General features: G+C 34.1%; 1 protein-coding gene across 6 annotated transcripts in view; it reads left to right on the forward strand.

Annotated features, from left to right (window-relative positions):
- BTBD9 (BTB domain containing 9) overlaps positions 1 to 26,440 on the forward strand; it is a 445,792-nt gene that overhangs the window by 279,723 nt on the left and 139,629 nt on the right. For all 6 annotated transcript variants that reach the window (XM_074311026.1, XM_074311030.1, XM_074311032.1 and 3 more), the window contains exon 8: positions 7,687 to 7,876. In XM_074311026.1, coding sequence (XP_074167127.1) covers positions 7,687 to 7,876 — 190 coding nt within the window. The remainder of the gene's footprint in view (positions 1 to 7,686; positions 7,877 to 26,440) is intronic.

Consider the following 26,440-nt stretch of genomic DNA (forward strand, 5'->3'; position numbering starts at 1 on the left):
TATTTTTCCAGTTGAATTTTTGAATGAGTTGTTTTGTTCTATGGAATTTTTTTTTTCCATTTCACAAATTCTGTTTTTTAAGGAGTTATTTTCTTTTTCACAAATTTTGTTTTTTAAGAAATTATTTTCTTTTTCTGTTTCACAAATTCTGTTTTTCTGGGAGTTGCTTTCTTCTTCCAGTTTATCAAATCTATCTTTTAATGAGTTATATGCTTTTTCCATTTCACTGTGTCTGTTTTGTGTTGCCTTTTCCAAACTCTCTTGCAAGGCTTTCATTTCTTTTTCCCATTTTTCTTCTAACTCTCTTTTAAGATCCTTTCTAAGTTCTTCTAGGAGAGCCTTGTATGATGGAGACTAGGTTATTTCACCTTTTGGAGCTTCATCTGGAGACAATCTGCCTTTATTCTCCTCTGGGTTTGAAATCTGTTCTTCTTTTTCACCATAAAAGCTGTCAATTGTTAAGAGTCCTCTTTCCTTTTTTACTCATTTTTTTTAAGTTGTTAAGGTCTGCCTTTAGGGTGGGAGAGGTTTTCCAAGCAACCACAGCTTCTGGGTCAGTACCGATTCACTCTTGGTGCTTGCTTTGCCACATGGAGTCATTAGCAATGCCCTGGGGTGCTCTGTGCTGTCTGTCCTGGTGTTTGGTTGGCGTCTGCTTAGGCACCTTGAGACTGCACTGCTCCCAGACTCTGTGCTATCTGTGCTGGCATTTGTGGTCAGCTGCCCAAGCCTCGCTGTCTCTTTCCTGCTTCTGATAGGAAGTGGAGCTTCTCTATCCCATGTCCTCCTGCAAAATATCTGCCCTGGGACACTGCCCTTACTATGTTGGTGATTACTTGTTGCTTTGGCTGCCTTCCTCCCATTTCCAATTGAAACAGACTTTTTTTTGGTGATCTTTGAAATTATCTTCTGCTGATAATTTGTTGCTCTCCCAATATTTGTATGTTCTGCCCATCCAGAACTAATTCAGAGGGTGGATTTCATAATTATCGTGAGGGTTGTAAATAAGGTCAGAGAGAAACGTGTGTCCTCTCTGTCATCTTGTCTCCTTCCCCAGAAGTCCTAAAGTTTTCTTTAATTATGAATTTCTTTATGAATGATGTTAGGAGAGAAAAATCAGAACCAAAGGGAACCCCCTCCCCCCAAAACAATAGAAGAAAAGGAAGGAAAAAGTGAACAACATTGTAATGTAATGTTCTTCTCTAAAAATGTAATTTTCTCTGAGAGCAGGTTTCTGGGATCAGCCTTAGTTTCAGTTCACTGTAATAATCACCTCAAATGCAGCCAGGGATTAAAGTCTAGATCCTTTATTTTCTCTTTCCAAGTATTGTCTCCCTCCTGGGGCCCAGTTAGCTTTCTTAGAGGCCTATCTCTTTCCTTGGTTCTGAGAGCTCTTGCTTCTAGTCCTTTGCCTCTGCCAGCTTCAGCCACTCATCCTCCCAATGTCTCCAGCCAGCACAAAGATGGAAAATTGAATGAATCTGTCTCCAACTCCTAGAATGGGCTTGTGCTTCAGTGGGCTCTTCCTTATATATGCTCTCTTAAAGGTGTGAATCTTGTGGAACTTTTAAAAACTACTAAGTACATATAGAGAACTGTTAAGCACCCTGTTAAACAACCATTGTCTCTATCAATTCCACTGACTTAGCACCTTGTAAGAATTCTAACACAACATAGCATGTGTTGATTTACAATAAAATTTCCATACTTCTCTCTGGGTGCAGATGGTGTTTTCCATCCAAAGTTTATTGGAATCAATGAATCGCTGAGAACTAAGCCTTTCATAGTTGATCATTGCACAATGTTGTTACTGTGTGTAATGTATTCCTGATTGTGCTTGTTTCACTCAGCAATCAGTTTGTTCATTATTTTTAATAGAACAGTAATATTCCATTATCTTTATATACCATAACTCATTCCCAATTGATGGGCAGCTACTTATTTTCCAATTCTTTGCCACCCCAGAAAGAACTGTGACAAACATCTTTCCACAGGTGGGGGTGGGTCCTTTTTCCTCTTTTATGATTTCCTTGAGACCAGGTCATGGCATTGCTGGATCAAAAGATATGCACAGTTTTATAGCCCTTTGGGCATAGTTCCAAATTGTTCTTCAGAACAGGTAGATTATTTCACACCTCCACCAACAGTGCATTAATTGTCTTATATTTCCCACATCCCCTCCAGTATTTATAATTATCTTTTCCTGTCATGTTAGTCAATCTGAGAGGTGTAGGGTGCCATTTCAGAGTTGTTTTAATTTGCATATCTCTATAATTAGTGTGATTTAGAACATTTTTTCATATGATCTTATGATTTAATTTTATCATTAATATCCTTTGACCATTTATCAATTGGGGAATGATTTGCATTTTTATATATTTGAACAGTTCTTTATATATTTTAGGAATAAGGCCTTTACCAGAAACATTGGCTGTAAAAATTTTTTCTCCAACTTTGTAATTCCCTTTTAATCTTATTTGTATTGGTTTTGTTTACTAACTACATAATAAATTCTGATCCAGCATTTTATCCTTACTCTGTTTCAAATGTTTTTCTTGTAAACAACACATTATGGCATTCTGTTTTTTAATCTATTCTGCCATTCCCTTTCATTTTATGGGAGAGTTCATCCCTTTCCATTTACTGTTATGACCAGCTCTGTATTTCCCTCCATCCTATTTTCTCCTTTGTATAAACTTTTGATTTCTCTTTCTACTTTGTTTCTCATTAGTATTTGTTTGTGGATTTCACTTTGCCCTCAATCTGCCCTTTCTTTTGTCATTCCTCCTTTCCCTTTTCCCTTTCTTTTACTGTTTTTGCCTTCCTTTCTATCCATTCCCTCTACTTTCTTTTCCTTTTTTCCTTTTACTTCTTTATAGGGTAAGATACATTATCCATAGCTAACTGAGTGATAATGTTATTCCCTTTGAGCCAAAAGTGATGAAATTAAGCTTCAGACAATGCTCACCTTCCCCTCCTTTCCTTCTATTGTAATCGGTCTTTTGTGCCTCTTCATGTGTTCTGATTTGTCTCATTTTACCTTCCCTTTCCTCTTCTCCTAGTATAATCCTTTTTCTACTCTTTAAAGATTTTTTCTTTGATACCATCACATCAGATTCCATTCATATTCATATCTTCCATCCATGTATGCCCCTTCTAACTGCCTCAGTGACACAGTTCTTAAGAGTTACAGATATTATTTTCCCATCTAAAGATTAAATATTTTAACCTTTAAATTGTGTGTGTGTGTGTGTGTATTTTTCTTGTTTTTCTTTTTAAGCTTCTTTTGAGTCCTGTGTTTGAAGATCAAATTTTCTGTTTAGTGGTTTGTTTGTTTTTTCCAATAGAAATTGAAAGTCTCTTACTTCATTGATGATCCCTCTCCTCCCCCTATGTTCAGTCTCACTGGGTAATTCATTCTTGGTTATAATCCCAGGTACTTTGCTTTCCAGAATATGGTATTACAGGCCTTCCATTTCCCTATTGTAGAATCTGCCAAATCCTGGATAAACCTGACTGTTGTTCCTTGATACTTGAATTGTTTTTGCCTGGCAGCTTGCTGTATTTTTTCCTTGAGATTATAGTTCAGGAGTTTTGGAATAATGTTCCTTGGGATTTTCCTTGTGGGATCTCTTTCTGGAAGTGATCAATGGATTCTTTCAATGATAATTTCACACTCTGACTATAGAATATCAGGACAATTTTCCTTGATGATCTCTTGTCTTTTTTTTTTGGTCATGGCTTTCAGGTAGACCAATAATTTTTAAATTGTCTCTCCTGGTCTAATTTTCCAGAGGGGTTGTTCTTTCAGGGAGATATTTTTCATTTTTCTTCCTTTTTTTTTTTTTTTTTTTTTTTTTTTTTTTTTTTTTTTTGACCGATTCTTGATGTCTTTTAGAGTTATTAACTTCCCTTAGTTGTAGTTTTTGATATGTGATTTTTAGTTAGCTTTTGTATCTCTTTTCCTTTGGTTAATTCTACTCTTCAAGGTGGTGTTTTCTAAAGTGTATTTGTTTGTTTGTTTGTTTGTTTTTGGCATTTGGCCAATTGTATTTTTTAAGGAATTGTTTTCTTCTGTCAGTTTTTTTTCCTTCTTTTTCCAGGCTGTTGATTCTTTCTTGTATACATCTTGTTTCTTTTCTGATTTTTTCTTTTACCTTTTTTTATTTGCCTTTTAAAGTTTTATATGAGCACTTCCAAGAAGTGGTTTGAGCTTGAGACCAATCTTTGAACTTTTTATTCTCATCTGAGTTGGTATTTTGGTCTTCCCTGTCACCTTAGTAGCTTTCCATGGTTAAGGTTTTGTTTTTGTTTTTGTTTTTGTTTTCTGTTTCTTGCTCATTTTCTTTCTTTCTCTTCCTACTCCAACTCTTTTTTTGTGCCTTCTGGGTAGGGGTTGGGAGTTGGGTGAGTAATAGAAGAGAAAGAACAGGATTTCTGTCCCATATTTCCAGTGTAGCTCCAAGCCTTGGCTTTGAGCATAGGAGACCCTTGTGTTTGGTGTCTTTCTTATGGCAGGAGGTAATTCTACCTGCTTTCTCCAGAAAATAAACCTTGTTTCCCAGGCTGGCAATTTGCCAGGGATGTCTTGCTTATAGCAAGGAGTAGCCCTTCTTCCTCTGTCCAAGAAATAGCCTAGTTGCTCTAGCTGGCATTTTGCTTTCTGAGCTGGGACTGAAGCTACCCACTGGTCTGCTCTATTACTGAGCCAGGACCCAGAGTATCAGTTGCTGTGATTAATTGCTGTGTCCTCTCACTTGATTCCAGACTAGCTCTCTGGAGGACCTAAGGATCAGCCTGAGTCCTTAGTCTTAGTGGAGGAGTAAAGGAGGCAGGAGGGCCACCTGGCTAGTCAAAGATGGAGTCTGGAATCTGGAGCCTTCTCTTAGTTCTGTGGCTAAGAGCTGTGGCTGAGAGGGCGTTCCCAGTTGTCCTAGCCCTTAAATACTTCAGTACAATTACATCACTGCACCATACTGAGGACATGCAACCATTACATCACCCCAGAGTTCCTGGCCCTCTACAGTAAAGTATTGAGATGGAAGAGAAAGTTGACTTTCTATTTGGCCCCAGAAGACAGAACTATGAGCAAAGGGTAGAAGTTGCCAGAAGCATATTTAAGCTCAATGTCATGAAAAATGCATTAATAATTTGAGTGAAGAATAAAATGGTTTCCTGAATGTATGATAGTGACAACACAGGAAGTACTTGATTAATACTTCAATTTTTCCATTGAAACGTAGTGGTGCTCTACCTTCTCCCCTTTTCCTTTGGCTCCTCCCCCAATGCCACCCTAGACTTCCAATAGTATATCATAATGAAGATTTTTCTACTAAATGATTACACTTAAACAGTTATTGATATTCCTTTTAACTCTTAAATTTTATAATTTTGTGATCAACTGTCTTTTGAGTGTTAGAGTTCTGACTTATAGTAAAAAGATCTAGTCTTGAATCTGACCTTATATTCTTAGTAACTGTGAGCTTGAGAAAAATCACTTTAATTCTAATAAGCTTCAATTTCCTCATCTATAAAAAACAGAAATAGCAACTTTTGTTCAATTTCATTCACAATGTTGTTCTTTGGAAATTATTATCTCTACTGTTGTATCTCATGTTTACCAGAGAAAATTAAAAGATGTCTTCCTCTCCACAAAAATTACTAGAATTGATATTTTCTATTTACTCATCTAAATAAACATTTATTCTCTTCAGCCCTCACTCTTTTTTTAGATGTCTTGAGGGCATCTCCTTTGGTTTTTGCCTCTTTATTCCCAGTCTTGCCCTGTGCATGATCTTACTGAAAATTATTATTAATAAATGCTTCTTGAATTAAAGAAGTATATTTGATTTAATTTTATATTCAGTCATAAGTTCCAGTTCTACACACTGCCCCTACTATGATCACTTACTCTTTCCCCCTACTGCTACCCTGAACTTTGTATAGCCATCTTCCAGATCTTTGTCCCTCTTACTATGGAATTCAGTTCTAGAAAAGACTACTTATTTCTGAAAAAGGTGGTTTCTTGAGAACATTCCCTCTAATCAAACACATTATAATATCCTTTTCTTCCTCTACCATTCTTTAGTGATACGTATTTGTTTCCTCTCTTCTAGAATAAGACCATCTTTCCATTCCTTCACCTACTCCCATTTCTTCCCTCTACTGCTCTTGTTTTCTTAGTAACCCTTCATGCTTATTAAAAAATTATCTAAATTAATTTATAGATTTAGTGATACACCAATTAAACTATTGAGGTAGAATCTCAAAATAAGATGTCACACTTTCAGATTATAGCCTATAATATAAAACTTTAATCAGAAAATCTGTTTATTCTTCTTAAAAATTTTAAAAATAAATCATCAGAATAAATTAGATAAGCAAGAGTCAGAAACAATAAAACATAAACTATTTTTGTGTATATTCTCTTATAGAAACAAATCTAGCAGAACCTCATCCCTTACGCCAGAATTAATCAAAACAGATATGCAGCCTGAATATGATTGGATCATACCATTTTAAAAAAATCAAGAGAAAATGAGATATTTAGGGAAAGAATTTTAAATATGGGGTAGAGGTTATCATAAAGAGTAAAAGAGATCATTCTAGTTATGAAACTGAAAACTCGTAAAAGAATAATCTTTTCAACTAACATAAGGAAGTGGTCAATTGGAAAATAATATCTTTCCATCAAGTGTTTCTTATGTGGGTTTGATATCCAATATGTGAATTAAAAGAAACCTATGAAATCAGGAACCATTTTTCCATTGATAAATAGAGGGGCATGATAGAAGCAGTTCAGATAGGCTCATGAGAGCTGATGGTTGCGCATGAACATTAGAAATCAGCAAACACTACAAATCCAGATTTGATTTATTTTATTGATTGTCTAGGCTTAAAGTGGTGCAAAAATATTAATAGTGCATATTAAACATAAAAATATATCCTGTAATAGAAAGATGATAAAAAACATTTATCCCATTGCACATCTGAATATATGATTGAAAAATTGTAAATTATTCACAAGCATGTGATAGATTGCTCTATATCCCTAATAAGAAATTTGCAAGTTAAAACACGTTAGATTTTACCTGATAGGCAAAAAATTGGTAAGCATGACAAAAGATGATAATAATCAGTGTTGTAGGGACTCCAGAAAAAAACTATTAGACAAACTGTGAGCTGTTAAAGTCATTTTAGGAAAGCAATTTTGATTCAATGATTCTAACTCCCCAACAAAGATAGGTTCGAGAGAGGTCTTAATTTTCATGGTTACAAAAAACTGGAAGCACAATGAATGCTATCAGTTGGGGCATGGATAAACAGATTGTCTAACATGAATATAATGGGACATTACTGCATTATAAGAAAATATTAAGATGAAAGTGTCAGAGAAGCATGAGGAAAATTTGAATTGATGAAAAGTGAACAGAACAAGGAAAATAATATTTCCAACGACCAACACAAATGTAATTAAACTTTAATTATAATTTACAAGTTCGGATCAAGAATATAAGAAAATGAACTTCTCTCCTTCCCCCTTCTCCCATAAGTAGGAACTGTAGGCATGGGACATGATATCATCTAATATACTTTTTGTACCTAGTTTAAAATAGACTAACTTAGTGCAGACTAGGTTTTTTGCCACTTTTATTCTGATATCAAACTTTGTATTGCATTTCACAGTTCCAACGGATAATGTTGCTACAATTGCTGATTGTGCTAGTGTGATTGAAGGTGTGAGTCGTAGTCGTAATGCCTTGTTGAATGGTGACACCAAGAATTATGATTGGGATTCTGGATACACCTGTCACCAACTAGGAAGTGGTGCCATTGTGGTTCAGCTGGCACAACCATATATGATTGGGTCAATACGGTAAGATGATTAGTTTTTTCTTATGAAATGTCAGAATATGCCTTTTGTTGTCCTAACAATCTATCCACATTAGAAATATAGAGATTATTTATTTAGACATTGGGAATTTATTTTTTCAAAACTTGCTTTGTAACATTTTTTAACTCTGTGTGCAATGAGGCAATATAATGTAATAACCTATGTGTATTTTCAAACATATACCTCAGGTTTGCAGTTAAAATGCTCTCCAGATCATCTGAGTGACCCCAAGTTAGCCATTTGACTTGAGGAAATAAAAGTCCTTAAAAGTAGTCTTGTAAAGTTAATTTTACCAGTTTGTGTGAGCTCACAAAATATAACTCTAAAATAATGTGATCAGAATAGAATTTGAATAAAAATGGAAAAGAGCCCTATGCATTGTTACTTTTTGACTTGTTGGTTTTATAAGAATCTCAGTTTGGGGCAGCTATATGGCACAATGGATAGATCACAGGCTCTGAAGTCAGGAGGACCTGAGTTCAAATGTGGCCTCAGATACTTAATACTTTCTAGCTGCATGTCCCCGGGCAAGTCACTTAAACTCAGTTGCCTCAGGGGAAAAAAAGAATCTCAATTTGTAGAAAAAATGATAGCTTGCTTCATAGACACAGTAAATTTCAGAATTTCAGAACTGGAAGAGATTTCTTTGGCTATGTAATCCAACTCATACTTTAAAAAAGACTTTCTTTCTCCAAAACACCTGACTCAAGCAGATTTTGCTTCAAGACTTTTAATAGGGAGGGTGTGGAGGAGAGAATCCACTGCTTTCCACTTATGGATTGTTCTAATTATTTAGAAATTTTTCCTAACACTAAACATTAATTTGCCTATTCTATAGCTTTTACTTATTGCTTTAGTTCTTAATGAAGGCATGTTTATTCTTTGTGATCACCTCTTCCTTTTATAGATGTTTACTAATATCTCCTTTAATAATATGTCTTAGCATATAAATATATATGCATATATATATATATGCTTTTTTAGGTTATACATGTATATTCATTTTTATATATTTCCATATGAGTCATGTTGGGAGAGAAAAATCAAAACAAAAGGGAAAAACCACAAAAAAGGAAAAAAAAAGTGAAAATTGAATGTGGATTGAAGCATACTATGTCCATAGTTCTCAATCTGGATGCAGATGGCTTTTTCCATGCAAAGTTTATTAGAATTACCTTGGATCCCTGAATTGCTGAGAAGAGCCAAGTCTTCTTATAGTTGATTATCACACAATCTTACTGTTGCTATGTATAATGTTTTCCTGGTTCTGCTCCTAGCATTTTTAAAAAAAGATTTGAATTAAATCCCATTGGCCTATAGTTTGAAGATGTTTATTGGTGTCATTGAAGAGTACCAGCTGTTAAAACTTCAGGGGCAACTATATAGTTAGAGAGAAGAATGCTCAGATTATAGTGACTGTTTTTCACAGTAATTAGTACTGTATTATGTATATTATAATTATTAATTAGTATTAGTAATTAATACTGTTGATATTTATGATTTCATTCTAATAGGGATGAAGCTAGGCACTAGAAGTTCCATTTTAACCAGAGTAGAACATGTTCTCCCAAAGTGTTTCTCTATTGCAAAAAGCATATGACACCATTGGAATTGGAAGCAACTATGGCAGTTGCAAATTCATAAATACAGTCCACAACTTCATAAGAGAAATTGAATTCAGAAGAATTTGCCCAAGTGATCTGAACTATTACTCTAGGAAGAAGAGTTCCAACTACTAGGAAGATTTAAAACTATTTCAGTGAATTAAGAAATGAATATAATATTTTAAAGATATTAGTAAAAAAGAGACACTGTTTTGCTAATAAGTTGAGATGTAATAATAAGGATTAACAATATTTTAACCTATATGAATTTTAAAACCTCAGGAGAATATTAGTTTTAACTTAAGTAATCATAATTTGGAGGGAAAAACATTAAAAGTTGTTTAATATAATTTCCCCACCCCATACAAAAATCTTCTCTCTCATAACCATCCCTTAGAGATAGGCATCTAGCTTTATCTTAGCTGTACTGATAATGATCCTATCCAGATTCCACAAGATCATCTTTCTGATTTTTTTAGCATTTCTAATAATAATCAGAAATTATTAAGGTTTTTTTTAAGCTTCTTGAGCCTACCCAAAATAAGCTTCTGCTTATTTTCTGAGAATTATACAGAACTTGAGAGCTTTCTCAATTGGTTTCTCTTCTGAAATTGAGACTCTAATGAACAAAGTTCCTTGGACATGTTTCTCCAGCGTAGTATAAAGAAATTCAAAATGTTTTCTTAAAACTAAAATCATGCTTTTTTTTTTTTTTTTTTTTTTTCCTAGAAAGGTAGAATTTACCCTGGCCATGATGTTGCAGGTTTCCTTTTCATATGAGATTTGTAAAGGGACTTTGTTAATCATTCAGCATGCCTAACACCATGTTTGTATAACATTTTGTAAAATGTTAAGAAGGATCACCCAAAAAAGATATAACATTCTCCATCCTAATGACTATTAGGAGTAATCCTAACACTAGTCATCTCCTTCCTTTTCATATCTTGCCATGATGAAAAATATTTTTTCAGATATAGTCTAGAAGAAATTTAATATAAAAGATTCTGGTGGTTTAAGTCGGATCACTTTTCTTAAAAGTAAGAAAAACCTGAATTCAAATCTGGCATTTATTAGCCATGTGACTGGACAAGTTATTTAATTTCTTCCTTAAGTGTAAAATGGAAATAATACTTCATATGATTATTGTGAGGATCAATATAAGGCTTGATATATATAGTGTTTTATAAACTTCATGGCACTATATAAATAGCTATTTACAGTGATTTAGGTCAGATTTTCCCCCTTCCACCCATCCTTCCCCCTAAAATGAGAGTTGTGAATGGATTAAATGTGAGACCCTCCCTGGATATGGCTTTTTATTTATTCTCAAATTTAAGATTTTTGACAGGCTTGAAAGTTGTCAGAAGATTAAATGAATTAAACATCATTGTTTTTACTTAGTTTATTGTATAAGCATTGAATCGTTTTAAATATTGAGAAAGAGCAATGTCATAATAGCTCTCCTGATTTATCTTTAGAACTAGCTTTTTTTTTCCTCTTAAAAATGGAATTTTATGCAGACACTATTATTGGATTTCTACGAACTATATTTTTTGGTGTAGAACTGTACCCATAGGGCAGCCCATTAAATCAAGAAAGCTGATAGGTTCTAGAGTGAGAGATCTCTTTGTAGCTGCTAATAGGGCCTCTGAGGAGTTAGATGAGGAAGGAACTATCCAGTCTTCCTCATTTCATAATGACATTTTTTCCTCCCAGAAAAAGTAAAGTAAAAAGATAAAGCAATGTCATTTTAATACAGCTAAAGGTTCTTTCACATCAAGGCTAAAATCTATAAAGCTGAGTACAACTTACAGTTGTCTTGAACTAACTTGGGAATTTAATCCTGGATTTCTTTTAGTACAAGTGTGGACTCTTTACAAAATGAAAAAAAAATTTTAATGGACTGAGTTACCAGTTGAGAATAATAGGTAGAATAGAATTCCCAATGCCTATATTTTTGTCTGCCTATATTTTTGACTTCCTTCACAAGCTAATTGTATGCTATTTCAAAGTCCTATTCTTTTTGTACAGCAAAATAGCTGTTTGGACATTATACATATATTGATTTAACTTATACTTTAGCATATTTAACATGTATTGGTCAACCTGCCATTTGGGGGAAGAAATGGAGGGAAGGAGGTGGGGGGAAAGAGGGGAAAAGTTGAAACAAAAGGTTTTGCAATTGTCAATGATAGAAAATTACCTATGCATAAAATTTTTGGAAAAATTCATTAAATAAATAATGTTAAAAAAAGAGAGAGAGAATAATAAGTAGAGAGCCCTTAAGCTTGAATCTCAGACTAGAAGGGTCTCTGTTTGGTAAATGGTAAAATGATCCTTCTAAAACTCCCTTGTGAGGCTTAGAAATGCATGCATCTAGGGAAAAAAAATAAAATGAATCAATTTTGTATTCATCTGCAAGCCCTAGAATCCTTACAGTGATTCCCAGAATCCAGAGACTAAAACAAACTGGAATATATCATATGAAAGTTCCATGAAATTCAATATAGGTCCAGTGTAGTTAAGTCTAGAAGCAAGAGAAAAGTCCCCAAGATATCTACCCTGGTATCTCTGAAGTCTTTGGTAACAACAACAGGGTAGAAGGCAGCCAAAGGAACCCTGGAAATAGTTTGGCCCTAACATAGTGCTCCAGATGAGCAGGATCTGAATGATAGGGCTGTGCATCTAGAATCAGGAGAAAGACTCTAGGCAAGGTGTAACCTAATCTCTTTGTAGAAGTTAGTACAGGAATAGACCTTGAGCCAAGAAGTAGGAGAAACTTAATGCAAGAGGAGGACCTCTCAGACAGAGTGCAACACTAATATAATCTGAGAGTCCCATGAAGAAAGGTCTTGACCACTATAATCAATATCAAACAGTCTGTACCCATATCATTCAGTCATAGAGCTTGACCTTCCCTCTTTTTCACCTCTCCCTCCCAATACTGAGGCTACAGAAATAAGGAAATCAAGGAAAACTCTACATATCATGAAGGAATGCCTTGTTTGAAAGATTCCTTAGGAGGTAAACCCAAAGGAAGAAAGGATTAAAATAAGGTAAAACCTCAGATGGGGGAAAAAACATCCTGGCCACAATGACTATAGGAATACCTAGAAGAAATGAAATGAGATACAAAGTGGAATAGCCAAGGAGGAAAGAATATTAAGAATTGAGTCAATAGAAAATCTCACCAAAAAACTAAATAAAATTAAAATGAGCTAAACAGGAAAAAATGACCCTAAGACATCAAGAAATATATTTTTTAAAAAGTCAAAAAAATTAAAATTATAAATCTAAAAAATATTTATCAACAACTGACCTTGAAAACAGATTAAGGGGGGCAAGTAGGTAGCACAGTGGATAGAGCACCAGCCCTGAAGTCAGGAGGACCTGAGTTCAAAAGTGACCTCAGACACTTAACACTTCCTAGCTGTGTGATCTTGGGCAAGTAACTAACTCCAATTGCCTCAGGAAAAAAAGAAAGAAAGAAAGAAAGAAAGAAAAGAAATAGTCTAAAGGGGAAATAATCTAAATTTTCAAACTGTCAGCAAATCATGTCCAAAAAATATCCAAGTACCACATTTTAAGAAGTTATAAGTGAAAACTTCCCTGAACTCTTAGAAACAGAATGCAAAGAACTCCTTTATAGACTCATGAAAGAAGGTACAAAAAAAGAAAAGACCCAGGAACAGTGAAGCCAAAATCCAGAACATCAAGTTCAAAGAGAAAGGAGGTCAAAGGGAGCCAAAAAGAGTTCAGATGCCTAGGAGTTACAGCAAGGATCAGACAATCTAGCAGCTACTTTTTTAGGTGAGAAGAATTTAGAATCCCCATTCGAAAAAAGGACATATAACCAAGAGAAACTATCCAAAAAAGCTAAATATAATCTTTCAAATTGGATGGGAGGAGAAAAAGGGGTGGAGTAGAGGGAGACCTTTCATGCAAGGAAAGATTTTTAAGCTTTCCAGATGAATAAACAAAAACTGAATAGATATTTTTAAATGGAAATGCAAAAAAAAGAAAAAAGGCAGAGAAACATGGAAAAGGACACATTCATTTAATTGGAAGGGAGCATATAGAAATGAATTCTTCACATGTCAGTGGAGGGTAGGGGGAGAAGAAACAAATATCTTTTCAAGACCTTAATATCTTTTTAGGGTCATGGAGAAAGACAAAAATTACAGAGGATCTGTAAATGGTTTTGTTCTATTTTGATGGTTTTCAGAGAAGGCAAAATATGGGCAGGGAAGGAGAAAATATAGGATGAGAACGGAGAATCACTTAATAGAATTACATAAGTGCAAAGCGCAGAATAATAATCAAATGAAGAGATGGGAAAAGAGCATCTCACAAATCTCACTTTTATCTGACTACGTAAAAGATGGAACACAGTTATACACATGAGCATGTGTGTACAGGTGCATGTACACACACATACTTTATAGAAATATATTAAACTAAAAAGTTAAATAGGAAGGAACAGGGATAATAGAATAGAAAATGGATAATTAAGAGAGACAAAATAGATAAATAAAATAAATAAGATAGAGACAAGATAAAATTAAATGTCTAGAAAGAGGAACATGAAAGGGAAATTAAAAGGAGAGAAAGAAAGTGAAAAAAATCCTGGGTTCAGGAGTGGAAGAAAGAGAAGAATGAGAAAAGTTGTTTTATTTATAGGCAAACTTCTCTTTTTCTACTTTCTTATTTGTAAAGAGGAAGGTGGAAACAACGATAGGAAAAAGTAGAGAGAAGGAACATGATGAAAAAAATAGGCATAAAACAGAAGAGGATAGAGCAGAATAGATTACAAAATAGAATCTGATAATATATTCTTCACAAGAAATATGCTCTATTTATGTTCTATTTATAGAACAATAAATAAAAATATGTTCTGTTTATTGAACTCTAAAAAGCTATAGCAGCAATAATGACTGCAGACCAGGACACAATATAGATGTATTTAAGTGATACTGAGGAATTGCATTATAGTTAAATTCACTTGAGATAACAAATCATTATTAATACTCATTCCTCACACACATTCTCTCTCTCTCTCTCTCTCTCTCTCTCTCTCTCTTTCACACACACACACACACACACACACACACACACACACACACACACACACACACACCTTGATAACACACATTCAAATACTCAAAGTTAATTGAATTAGAGGAAGAAATAGTTAAATATAATGGGAAGTTTAATGTACCTTTTTCATACCAAACAAATCTAACCAAAAAATAAACTAAAAAGAATTCAAGTACCTCAGTAGAAGTTTAGAAAAATAGAAATGCTAGATATCTAGATATCTGGCAATCAAGGAAGGAAGAGCAAAAAGAATTTTACGTGGCACCTTTACAAAAATTGAGTATATATAAAGACTGCTTCAAAAAATGTAGAAAAACAAAAATACAAAACACATCATTTACTGAGACCATACAGTATAACAAAAAGTATATACAGTAAAGATCCATTAAAAAATAATTTAAGGCTAAGCAACATTAAAGAAGTGGTAGGTCAAAGAATAAATTAAAGAAACAATAGAGATATTCATCAAAGGAAATGACAATGAGGAAACAATATACCAAAATTTATGGGATGCAGCTCTTGCAGTTCTTAGAGGAAACTTTATGACTCTAGATGTCATTAACAAAAGAAAAAAATTAATGAATTTCATGCAACTAAAAAAAAAAAAAGCAAAAAACTTGACCAACAATAAAATCAAACAACAAAGCAACAGAACAGAAATTCTGAAAATTAAATAATATGAAAAAAAATCACAAGCCAAAACTAATCAATATTTTTATATATATATATATATGTATGTATATATATAAACAATACAAAGTAATTACATATTATTATAAAATTAGTTAATGTATAATTATACTTATTATATAATGAAAGCTTGTATTTATGTAGTAATTTATGGCTTATCTAGTACTTTACCTATATTATTTTATTTGATCTAACAACAATTCCATGTGCTAGGTATATTATTCCCATTTTATAAGTGAAGAAACTGAGAATAGTTAAGTAATTTACTCATTTAATATTTATGTATATATATTTACACCCATATGATATTCATATATTAATTATATTTAATATATAATTACGTATATATTTATTATATAATTACATATAACCTATCATATAATAACAACCAGTATTTATATAGTGATTTATGGTTTATACAGAAATATGGTTTGTATATTTCATATGATCTAACAACCCCATATGGTGGGATACTATTATTATTCCCATTTTACAGACTGAATTTACAAACTGAGAATAGTTAGATAATTTACCCAGGGTCACACAGATCATAATTATATGAGGCAGGATTTAAATTCAGAGCCTCCTTACCTCCAGTATTCTGTCTACTCTACTTCCTAGATGCCTCATGAATGACCTAGAAATAAAGGGTCACATCATAAGAAAAATCAAAAGAGTAAGGAAGAAATTGCCTTCAGATCTATGGTTAATAAAAGAGTTCATAACTAAATAAGTGATAGAGAGAGGAAAACACAAAATACAATTGAAGATTTTGATAATATAAAATTTAAGTCTTTTTATACAGTCAAAAATGGTGTGGAAAGATCTTTGTACTGAGTTTCTCTGATAAAGGTCTTATCCAATTTAGGTTGTTTTTTTTTTTTTTTTTTTTAATAGCTTTTTATTTACAAAACATATGCATGGGTAATTTTTCAATAGGAACCCTTGCAAAACCTTCTGTTCCAACTTTTCCCCTCCTTCCCCCTACCCTCTCTTAAATGGCAAAGGTAGTCCAATAGATGTTAAATATGTAAAGTATATATTAAATTCAATATATGTATACATATTTATACAGTTATCTTGTTGCACAGGAAAAATTGTTATCCAATTTCTATAGGGAACTTGATTCAGATTTATAAGACAAAAGGCCATTGCCCAAAAGATAAATGGCCAAAGTATGTGACCTGGTAGTTCTCAGAGAAAGAAATTCAATTCAAGTTATTAACTTCCATGTTAAAAAAACATGTCCTAAATCACAAATTGTTGAAATACAAATTAAAGCAACTTCCACCTCTTAACCAAATTGGCAAAGACAACAAAAGATGAAAATCCATGGAGAGTTTGAGGAAAAAGCAGGTACATTTAATGCATTACTGCTGAAATTGGGAATTGGTCTAACCCTTCATTTGGAGCTATACCCAAAAGGTTATTCACTGTTTACAAGCCACGTTGTTAACAAGCAGAATTTTGCCATAGATAAGTAACAAAGTTTTTGGTATATATAGATACCATTCCAGTTGAAAATCTTTAACCTTCACTGTTTTTTAGATTGTTGACATGATGTAATGCAAACTGCTGAGAGAAATAATTATCATATTAGTAGCAAATTGTTAAAATTGGACTCTTAACTTTTTTCCCCTGCCCTATCTCCTTATCCAATCTCTCAAGGATAGGGCTAATGAAAGATAGGATTAACGTTGTCCTTATTCTGGGTACCCAGACCAGATCAGATTTCTAATCTAAGGTGAAACTCCTTTCTGCTCAGGCTTGAATTGCCTATGGCTGAGGGTAACTTAGAAGTAAATGACATAATCAAAGTTCACTTACATAGGTTAAACTCATTCTCTCATTAACTGTTAACCAGTCAGAGTTGATTACCACTTTGGAGAACATCCATCTTTCACTGGGCCTAGAAGCAGTGAGTTAGCTGTCATGATTTTTGTCTAAGATATAGCCAAACAGCCATCCTTATTTTAATAAGCATGCTGACATTATTAATAAAATGATTAAATTATCCAGAAATTATATCTTTCAAAAAATTTTAATGTCATACTATCAAGTAAAACTCAGGAGGATCTTGAATCTAAAAATCTCTTCCACTTAACTAGCTTTGTTACAGAAGGCTAGTCACTTCCTCTTCTATTCCTAGTTTCTTCACATGTATGTTGAAGATAATATATGCACCCATCTCACCCATTTGATCATAGGTGATAATCAAATAAGATAATGTCTGTAAAGCTTTACCTACTTTAAAATTTTATGTAAATATGAGCTATTTTTTTTTTTTTGTCATTTCTTTAAAATTTTTCAATAGTGGCATCAAATACCATGTCCAAAGGTTTCTTCTCCATCATGGAATATGGTTCATTTAAGCCTCATTTGAAATCACTAAATGAAGTCTTTTACATTCTTCTCATATACCTTTCCCTTTACTCTTTCTAATGTTTTGTTCCTTTATTCCTTCAATAAGTCTTTTTAAATGTCTTCCATGTACAGAAAGTTATATTAGGTAGTTAGGGAAATTGTTTTTTAAATAAAACGTAACCAAATTATCATGAAGCTTACAATCTAGTACAGGGGAAAGATTGAAAGCTAGAATACAATGCTACAGTGTCACAAGATAAAACTCCTTAATGATTTGCAGAACAAAGTCCTATTATCATTCTGACTGGCTCCACTATAAATTTGTCATACAACTTAAACTAGGTTCCCACTGTTGTTAGACAATCTTTCTATACTTATTAACTCTCTATCCAATACTCCACACATCTCTAATAAACCATTTCATCCTTCTCCTATCTGCCATGGCTTCCCTTGCCCCCATCCACCTCTCTTTTGACTCTTGCCTCATATTTTAGGGAAAAAGTCAAGGCTATTGAACATGTGCTCCCTCTTCTATCACTCATATCTCTTCTGCTACTATCCCTTCCTTCAATCCTGATTAGCATAAAGAGGTGAATTTACTCCTTACCCAGGCTATAAATCCTTCTAACTGTTCCCTTTCATTTCTGTCTCTTCCAAGAGATTGCCCCTCTATCATTCCCCTCTCTTCCTGTCTTTCTCAACTTGTCTACTGATTTCCTTTCCTACTGTCTACAAATATACCTCTTTTCCTCCATCCTCAAAAATACCTCACTTGATCCTTCCAAAGAAGTTAAATTTCTTGAAAAGCCCAATTACAATAAATGCCTCTACTTTCTCTCTTCTCACTCTTTTCTTAAGCCCTTAAAAAATAGTCATCATTCCACCCAAACGATTCCCTCCAAAGTTTTACTAATGGTCTCTTAACTGCCTGATACAGTGATAATTTCTCAGGACCAATTCTTTTTTATCTCTGTGAAATCTTTGACACTGTTGATCATTCCTCCTTGCTGTTCTCTCTAGGTTTTCAGAACACTTCTGATTCTTCTCCTATTTGTAAAATATCTGGAATAGTGCTGTTCTTGGTCCTCTTGTCTCTTTCTATACTATTTTATTTGGTGATCTTATCAACTCCTGTGGATTTCATTACCATCTCCAGGCTGATGATTCTAAAAACTCACACCTCTAACTCCCTTTCAGACATCTCAAACTGTAGATATCCACAGATCCAAAATGGAACTCATTAAATTTTCCTTTAAGTGCCCCTCACTTTCCTATCTATCCTTCAACTCAACTTTCCTATCTATCTATCCACTCAACTTTCCTATCTATCCTTCTAGTTGCTCAAGCTCACAACTTAGGTGTCATCCTGCATTTCTCATTTTCTTGTAATCTTTGTTTTTAATCTATTGCCAAGACCCATTGATTTCCCTTTGTAACAGCTCTTTAAAATGACCTCTTTTTTCCTCTAATGTTGCCATGCCCTGATACAGACTCTTATCATCTCACACTTAAGATTATTGCAATAGTGAATTTGCCTAACTCAAGTCTCTCCTTACTCCAGTACATCGTCTGATTAGGCACCAAATTTATTTTTTTCAAACTAAGGTTCAACCAAACCACCAACCCATTCTACTCAGTTAACTCCGTGGGATCAAATATAAAATCTAGTTCAAAAGTCCTCATAATCTAGCCCTATTCCTACTCTCACTCCCACCCCATCTTTCCGATCGTTTTATTCTTTAACTCCTTTAACTTTTCTGTCCGATGACATTGGCTTCCTGTTCCAAAACCAAAATATTTCATCCTGTCCCCCATACCTAGAATGGGTACTAATCCAACAGATTTAGTTATAAAATAGGGTGATTATTCTAACAGCAATTTAAAGAATAAATTGGAGATGTTTTCCTATCCATTTCCATTTGAGGACCATTTTCCTTTCTGGGAAAGAAACTAGAAGCAAAGAGGATTAGATTAGTTCTGCCTTCTCTATTTCATTTTACCTTTTCTTTAATCAAAAAGAGAATTCTTTTTGTTCTTCCAGTATAAAATGTATTATTTAAGAAACCCTTTTTGGTGTCATACCTCCACACCTGAGTTTTAGCTTCTCTGACTTATATCTTTGTAACATTCTTAGGTATTTGCCCTTGATTGGATAGCACTGTCTCTCCTTGAATCGTGTGTGTGTGTGTGTGTGTGTGTGTGTGTGTGTGTATATGTATTTGGGTTCTTTAAAAAACTCTATCTCCAAAGACAGTATGTTAACATCTTTAAATATTTCTTCCATTTTGTCTTTGAAATTGTTCATAATGGTATAAGATTTTTCAGGTTTTAGATTCTCCTTTTACTCATGTATTTTAGAGTTTGTAGCTATTACTTTTTTTCTCTGAAGTTTTTATGTTCACTAAGATTGGGATACACAATCCCATTATGAAGAATCTTCTTTATGTAGTTTTAGTACAAGTATTAATACAGTAATCTTTCTGGAGCCAGTATGTCTTAATTTCTTGATTTGACTTTTGGGCTAGAAATCACATATGTAGACTCACATTATTAAAGTCTAGGCTCAGGCTGCTCCACAGAGTTGTGTGTTGAGCTGCCTCCTAAGAAGCTTTTCCTATTGTTCCAATACTCAGTTAGGAGAGTAGCCAGAGTGCTAAAACCCCTGGATTACTGTTTTCCTTAGCATCCCCATTCTTCCACTTTCTAGTTTTTTTCAGCTAATATTCTAAAGGGTAATAGAAATATCATGCTGGGTGCTGCGAAATAGGATTCTTTCCACCTTACCTTTTTATATTATTTCTCCTGGGATTTAAGGTTTCAGAGCAACCAGAAAGAATCAACCAGGTAGACTACTACTAGCTTATACTTATCTTCTTCCCACATCATTATTTCCTCTATTGACTTTATCTCCTCTGAATACAAAACACAAAACCATGACCCCCAAGAGAAATGCCAGTTGACTAGTTTTCCATTGTTTCTTTGCTTCTAAGCAGTAGAAAAGAATTCCACCCTTCTGTCATTAAGCCTTTCAGAGTTTAGAGGGACCTTTCACTGAAAGAAAGTGGAGTGACTATTCCTAGGTAGGCAGAAATAATAGAATTAAGAGGGTGATGAACAAAGTTACCCAGATAAATATAGTCTATTTTACTAAATAAATAGAATGAAGCATTCCTGGGTTTCATGCAATAAAATGGTATTTACAATGATAGATGATGCCCATTCAAAGCCACTATCAAGAAAAGGTATTTTGAAACAGGTAATATATACTCTTTTGATTTCTTCTTAAATTTGAAATGGGAATGTTTACTCCAAATTTCTTCCATTTCTGATTAAGATGTGAAATTGAGAGGGGGGGAAATGCATGAAAATAACTAAGAGTGCAGAAATGTGTGTCTTTGCACAGTTTAAAACCTCCAGCTTCCAACTTGAGCCAGCTATTGCTTTTGCAGTTAGAAAATCCATGCAATTGAAGCCCTATGTAAGTGGTTGAGCATTCAAGGAGACACGTCTCTGTGAAACTAACATTATGTTGTCAGGGACTGCATTTGCCTCTTCTGTGACATGATTAAGAGGGAGTAGGAAAGATTTTTCAACTACCAATGGCTGTGGACAGTGTTGGAAATTTTGGCAAGTTTCAGTGAGAAGCAACTAATGTGCCTAGATAGACATTTATTGATAGGAAACTAGATCTGTGGCACTTTTTCAAGGGATAGGTAATTGACCAATGACAGGTTGATTAGTCAATGACATTTGACCTGCAGCTTCTATTGCCTATGATGACTGACTTGCTTTTCTAGTCACTATAGCTGACAAGATCTCGAGAATTTGAATTAGCACTTAAAGCACTACAGAGAAGAAAAACTAAAGCCATGTCATTCTGAGAGGGTAAAAAAAAAAATTCTGGAAATCTCAAATATTTTCTTTGTAAGAGAGGAACATTAGATTTTCTTTTTTCTTAAAAAAATGTATTAACCCATTATGTTTTAACGTAGACACTTCCTAAACTCCCATATATGCCAATGGTCAGTTTATGGATGGCCTTTAGAAGTTTAAATTTAAGGTTCTTTGTAGTTGGTGTCCAGGAGGGCTGAAATTTAAATAATGTGAGATAATACCATACTTCTTTCTGCAGCTTTTCTTCCTAAAAATACATGAAGATAATTAGAGACAATGGGGATACCTGTGCTAATTGAATTTTTTTAGAAGAATTAGCTTTATTTCTTGTTTGTAGCTCTGTATGCTTGTAACTAGGTAGAGGAGCAAAGACTGCAGAGTATGCTCAATGACACTCTTAATCCTAGCAATAAATGTGACTCTAATCCTCTGTTAATAACAATTCTCTTGTGCCCTAGAAAGGACTACACTGAAAAGTTAATGGCCTCTGACTATTCTTAGGCACACTAAATATTTTGGCCAGTCCATACAATTAATATCTAATCATTTGAAATTGAAACTATTTCCACTCATATGAAAAAGTGTTCCAAATCACTACTGATCAGAGAAATGCAAATTAAGACAACTCTGAGATACCACTACACACCTGTCAGATTGGCTAAAATGACAGGAACAAATAACAATGAATGTTGGAGGGGATGTGGGAAAGCTGGGACACTGATATATTGTTGGTGGAGTTGTGAAAGAATCCAGCCATTCTGGAGAGCAATTTGGAACTATGCCCAAAAAGTTGTCAAACTGTGCATACCCTTTGACCCAGCATTGCTGTTATTGGGATTATATCCCAAAGAAATACTAAAGAGTGGAAAGGGACCTGTATGTGCCAAAATGTTTGTGGCAGCTCTTTTTGTTGTAGCTAGAAACTGGAAGACAATGGATGTCCATCAATTGGAGAATGGTTGGGTAAATTATGGTATATGAAGGTTATGGAATATTATTGCTCTGTAAGAAATGACCAGCAGGAGGAATACAGAGAGGCTTGGAGAGACTTACATCAACTGTTGCTGAGTGAAATGAGCAGAACCAGAAGATCACTGTACACTTCAACAACAATACTGTATGAGGATGTATTCTGATGGAAGTGGAAATCTTCAACATAAAGAAGATCCAACTCACTTCCAGTTGATCAATGATGGACAGAAATAACTACACCCAGAGAAGGAACACTGGGAAGCGAATGTAAATTGTTAGCACTACTGCCTATCTACCCAGGTTACTTATACCTTCGGAAGCTAATAATTAATGTGCAACAAGAAAAAGGTATTTACACACATATATTGTATCTAGGTTATATTGTAACACATGTAAAATGTATGGGATTACCTGCCATCGGGGGGAGGGAGTGGAGGGAGGGAGGGGATAATTTGGAAAAATGAATTTAAAAAAAAAAAATCTAATCATTAGCAAGCACAATTCTATGAGCTTTCTTGTTCCTGTGGATAAAAGTATCAGTGCTTTAAAAAGTAGCTTTCCTCTTTTCCTTTAGTTGATTTTTTTTTATATATATATATATATATATATATATATATATATATATATATATATATATATATTTTTTTTTTTTTTTTTTTGGATAAAACAAGCAGCCAAGTTGTAGTATACAAAAACTCCTCTTGGAGCAAACAATTTACAATCTCCTTCTCCCTATCTGCCTCTCTCTCTCTCTCCCCCCTTCTCCCCCTTTCCCCCCAAAATCTCAAGTATATTTCTGGCTATCCTTAACAATTAAAGGTTTTATGCTTAGAATTATTGGGTTTACAAGCTCGGCTAAGTATCCTCTGTTTTATTTAGGAATTTAAAAAAAGACATTACTAGCATTGTGTCTTGAAAGTGGTTAATTGAGAAGTCATTATATAATTTCATGTCATTTTCAAAACAGAATTTAAATAACAAATCTGTAAAGACCTGGCCGCATAAAATGACCAGGAAAGAGATGTAATAACTACTTATGTCAATTTAATTTGTGGTATATAGATCCTTTGTCATCCTAGTTCAAGACATATCTTTCAACTAAGTAATATCCTTTTAAGTATTTTCAGGTTAGTTCAAAAAACTTAATATGTTAGGTATTAAGTGGTGCAGTCATCCAGTGTTTTCCAGCTAAATATATGACAGTGCTTTATTGAAACTCTAATTATAAAATAGTCAATTAAATTAACTTTTTATATTAGCTTGAAGGTGATAGTTTTGTAATTGATATGTGTAGCACTGTAAATAACACCACCCTAATGCTGCACATAATAAACCTTATTGTAAGTAAATTTTAGTCTGTCCAGAAATGCAACACTGTAGATAAGAAATAGCAAAATAAACCCCATTATCTTTTTTTAATATCTTTTTATTAATTTTATAATTATAAAATTAATAAAAAAATTTTGACAATATATATGCATGAGTAATTTTTTTTATAACATTATCCCTTATATTCATTTTTCCAAATTTTCCCCTCTCTCCCTCTACTCCCTTCCTTAGATGTCAGGCAATCCCATACATATTACATGTGATAAACCCCATTATCTTATTGAGTATTATGAGCATTAAGGAGTTAATGATAGCAAAACATTTTTAATTTCTCAGAAAATAAATTAATGTAGTGCATTAGGATGAAATGAGTTTATCCTAAAGTATGTTCTGTGTGTGTGTGTGTGTGTGTGTGTGTGTGTGTGTATGTGTGTGCGTGTGTATTCATAATCTTATTGTTCTATAGGAATAGCATTATTTTTATTTTGCAGTAGGAAAAAAAAAAGATTTTACCACTTACAGGAATTAATCTGGCACAAAATCACTGAACCAAAAATCAGGATTTGTTTCATGGTTATTACAGATAGTTAAAAACTAGCAGTAGCCATTGTGTTTGGGATTGTTGTTTTTCTTGGGGGGGGGATATTTTCTTAAGCTTTAGCTATGCCATGCCCTATCTCATAATCATTGCAAGACATTTTTCTTTCTTTTCTGAATTCCTGTTCTAAAATTAAAGGTTTATGTAACATGCCCTCCTGGCAGTTACAATTACTAGTCTGCCCTAGGCCCAACAGAGTACCTTTGACCACTGACCTTTGCAGTGTCAACTCTACCTGGCTCACCTCCTCTGAGGCCTTCAAAGGTCTCTAGCCACGATCTCTTGAATCTATAGCTTAATAACCGGTAGAACAGCCACCTGTAATCTTAAAAGCCTTTATTATATCTACTCACATAATGCCCTGACTTGATGCCCTGACTTGTTGGTTCCCGAGTGAACACCTGGTCAGAAGACCCACGTATTCACTACCAAAATCCTTACCTCTTTTGGCTACCCATCTCGGCTTGGCCACCCAGGCTAGAGAGCCAGGGTAAAGAGCGCCAGGTTAAAGAGAACAACTGCTGCCTGCAGTGGGCTTATAAAGGGCCTGTGAGGTGACACACATAGCCAATCAGCGAGAGAGTCACCCATTACGAAGCTATCTCAAGGTGGCCAATATCCCCCCTACAAGGCAGTCCTAATATCCACAGAGATTACTTCCTGGGGGACTCAAATCTCCCGATGCACTGTGTCCGCCCATTTAAAGGACCCTTACAGGTTTAGCTGATCTTTCATTGGTATGTCACTATATAACTTGTACTTAGGGACAGAAAGGGGGAAGGGGTGGGATGCTGAAGGCTAATTATTCAGTTTGTTGCTCTCTTCTTATTTCTTACCATCTTTCTGCTGCCCATTTTCATTTTTCCTAAAGATAGGTGAATAAACAACAACTTCAGATCAGTCAATATGACCCTTTTTTAATAACACATTTAATAAAGGATTTCATTGATAAAGATGGAAGATGATGTGGAGAGGATAGAAGATTGAATTATCTTATGCTTTTGAGAATGCCTTTATTAATTAAATGTTAAAGAAATCTCAGAAGCTGTTTTATCTAGCTTGCACATGACCAAGGATCTCTTCTACAATATTGCTGAGAAGTAGTCATCTGGCCTTCCATAAGGAGTAATGCACTACCTCTTGAAAGCCTTATTAAGAAATTATTGTTATACAGTATTATTATTCCTATTTTCCAGCGGAGCATACAGGCTCAAGAACATTATGTGACTTGACTCATCTCTTCCATTTCATGGCCAATGCAGGAATCCTTTCCACAGCTCTCTTAACTCCAATCCTCTGTATATTTCCACTGTACCATATTTAATTATTAAATGAATAAGGTTATTCTGAAAAATGGAAAGAAAGAGTTAATGTGTGAAAGACTTAATGTGTCTTTCATCTATGAAAGTGGAATGCTCTTTTAGGGATATCCTTGAATGATTTTCATAGCAATATTCAACTATAATTTCAAAATCCTCTAGATTCCCCAGGCAAATTCTTTCTAGAGGCAAATATTTATTTTATTGTAAAGATGCTTTTGGTGCATTCTAGTGGCACTTCAAGTGTGTTTCTCGAATTTTCAGAGGAGAAATTCGGTCATTTCAACACTTAATGATGTTGACTTTTTTCAGTCTGAGACTTAAGTAGAAGCCTTGAATTCAAGTTAATTCTTGCCTACTATATATATACACTTTGCATCTTCTCCTTCCTTAGGGAAAAATGTTTAATCTGAGTATGTAAGGGAATTACTAATGAGTTGGGCATTGAAAGCAAATGCCTGAAATTAAGCTCTTAAGTTTAGACATTGATACTGACACAGGTAGGAGATGTCCATATTTCCTGTGATGGTTCCATCTTTTATCTGTCTGACTGCCTTAATCAAATCAAACCAAAAAAAAAAGTCAACCATTTATATTTATTTGGAAAGTATCTTTTATAACTAGCAATGAGAAAATTCTTTATCTGAAGAATACTACAAATATTTTAATTTTGTGTGTG

The sequence above is a fragment of the Sminthopsis crassicaudata genome, chromosome 4, assembly GCF_048593235.1.
Source record: "Sminthopsis crassicaudata isolate SCR6 chromosome 4, ASM4859323v1, whole genome shotgun sequence".
NCBI classification, from domain to species: domain Eukaryota; kingdom Metazoa; phylum Chordata; class Mammalia; order Dasyuromorphia; family Dasyuridae; genus Sminthopsis; species Sminthopsis crassicaudata.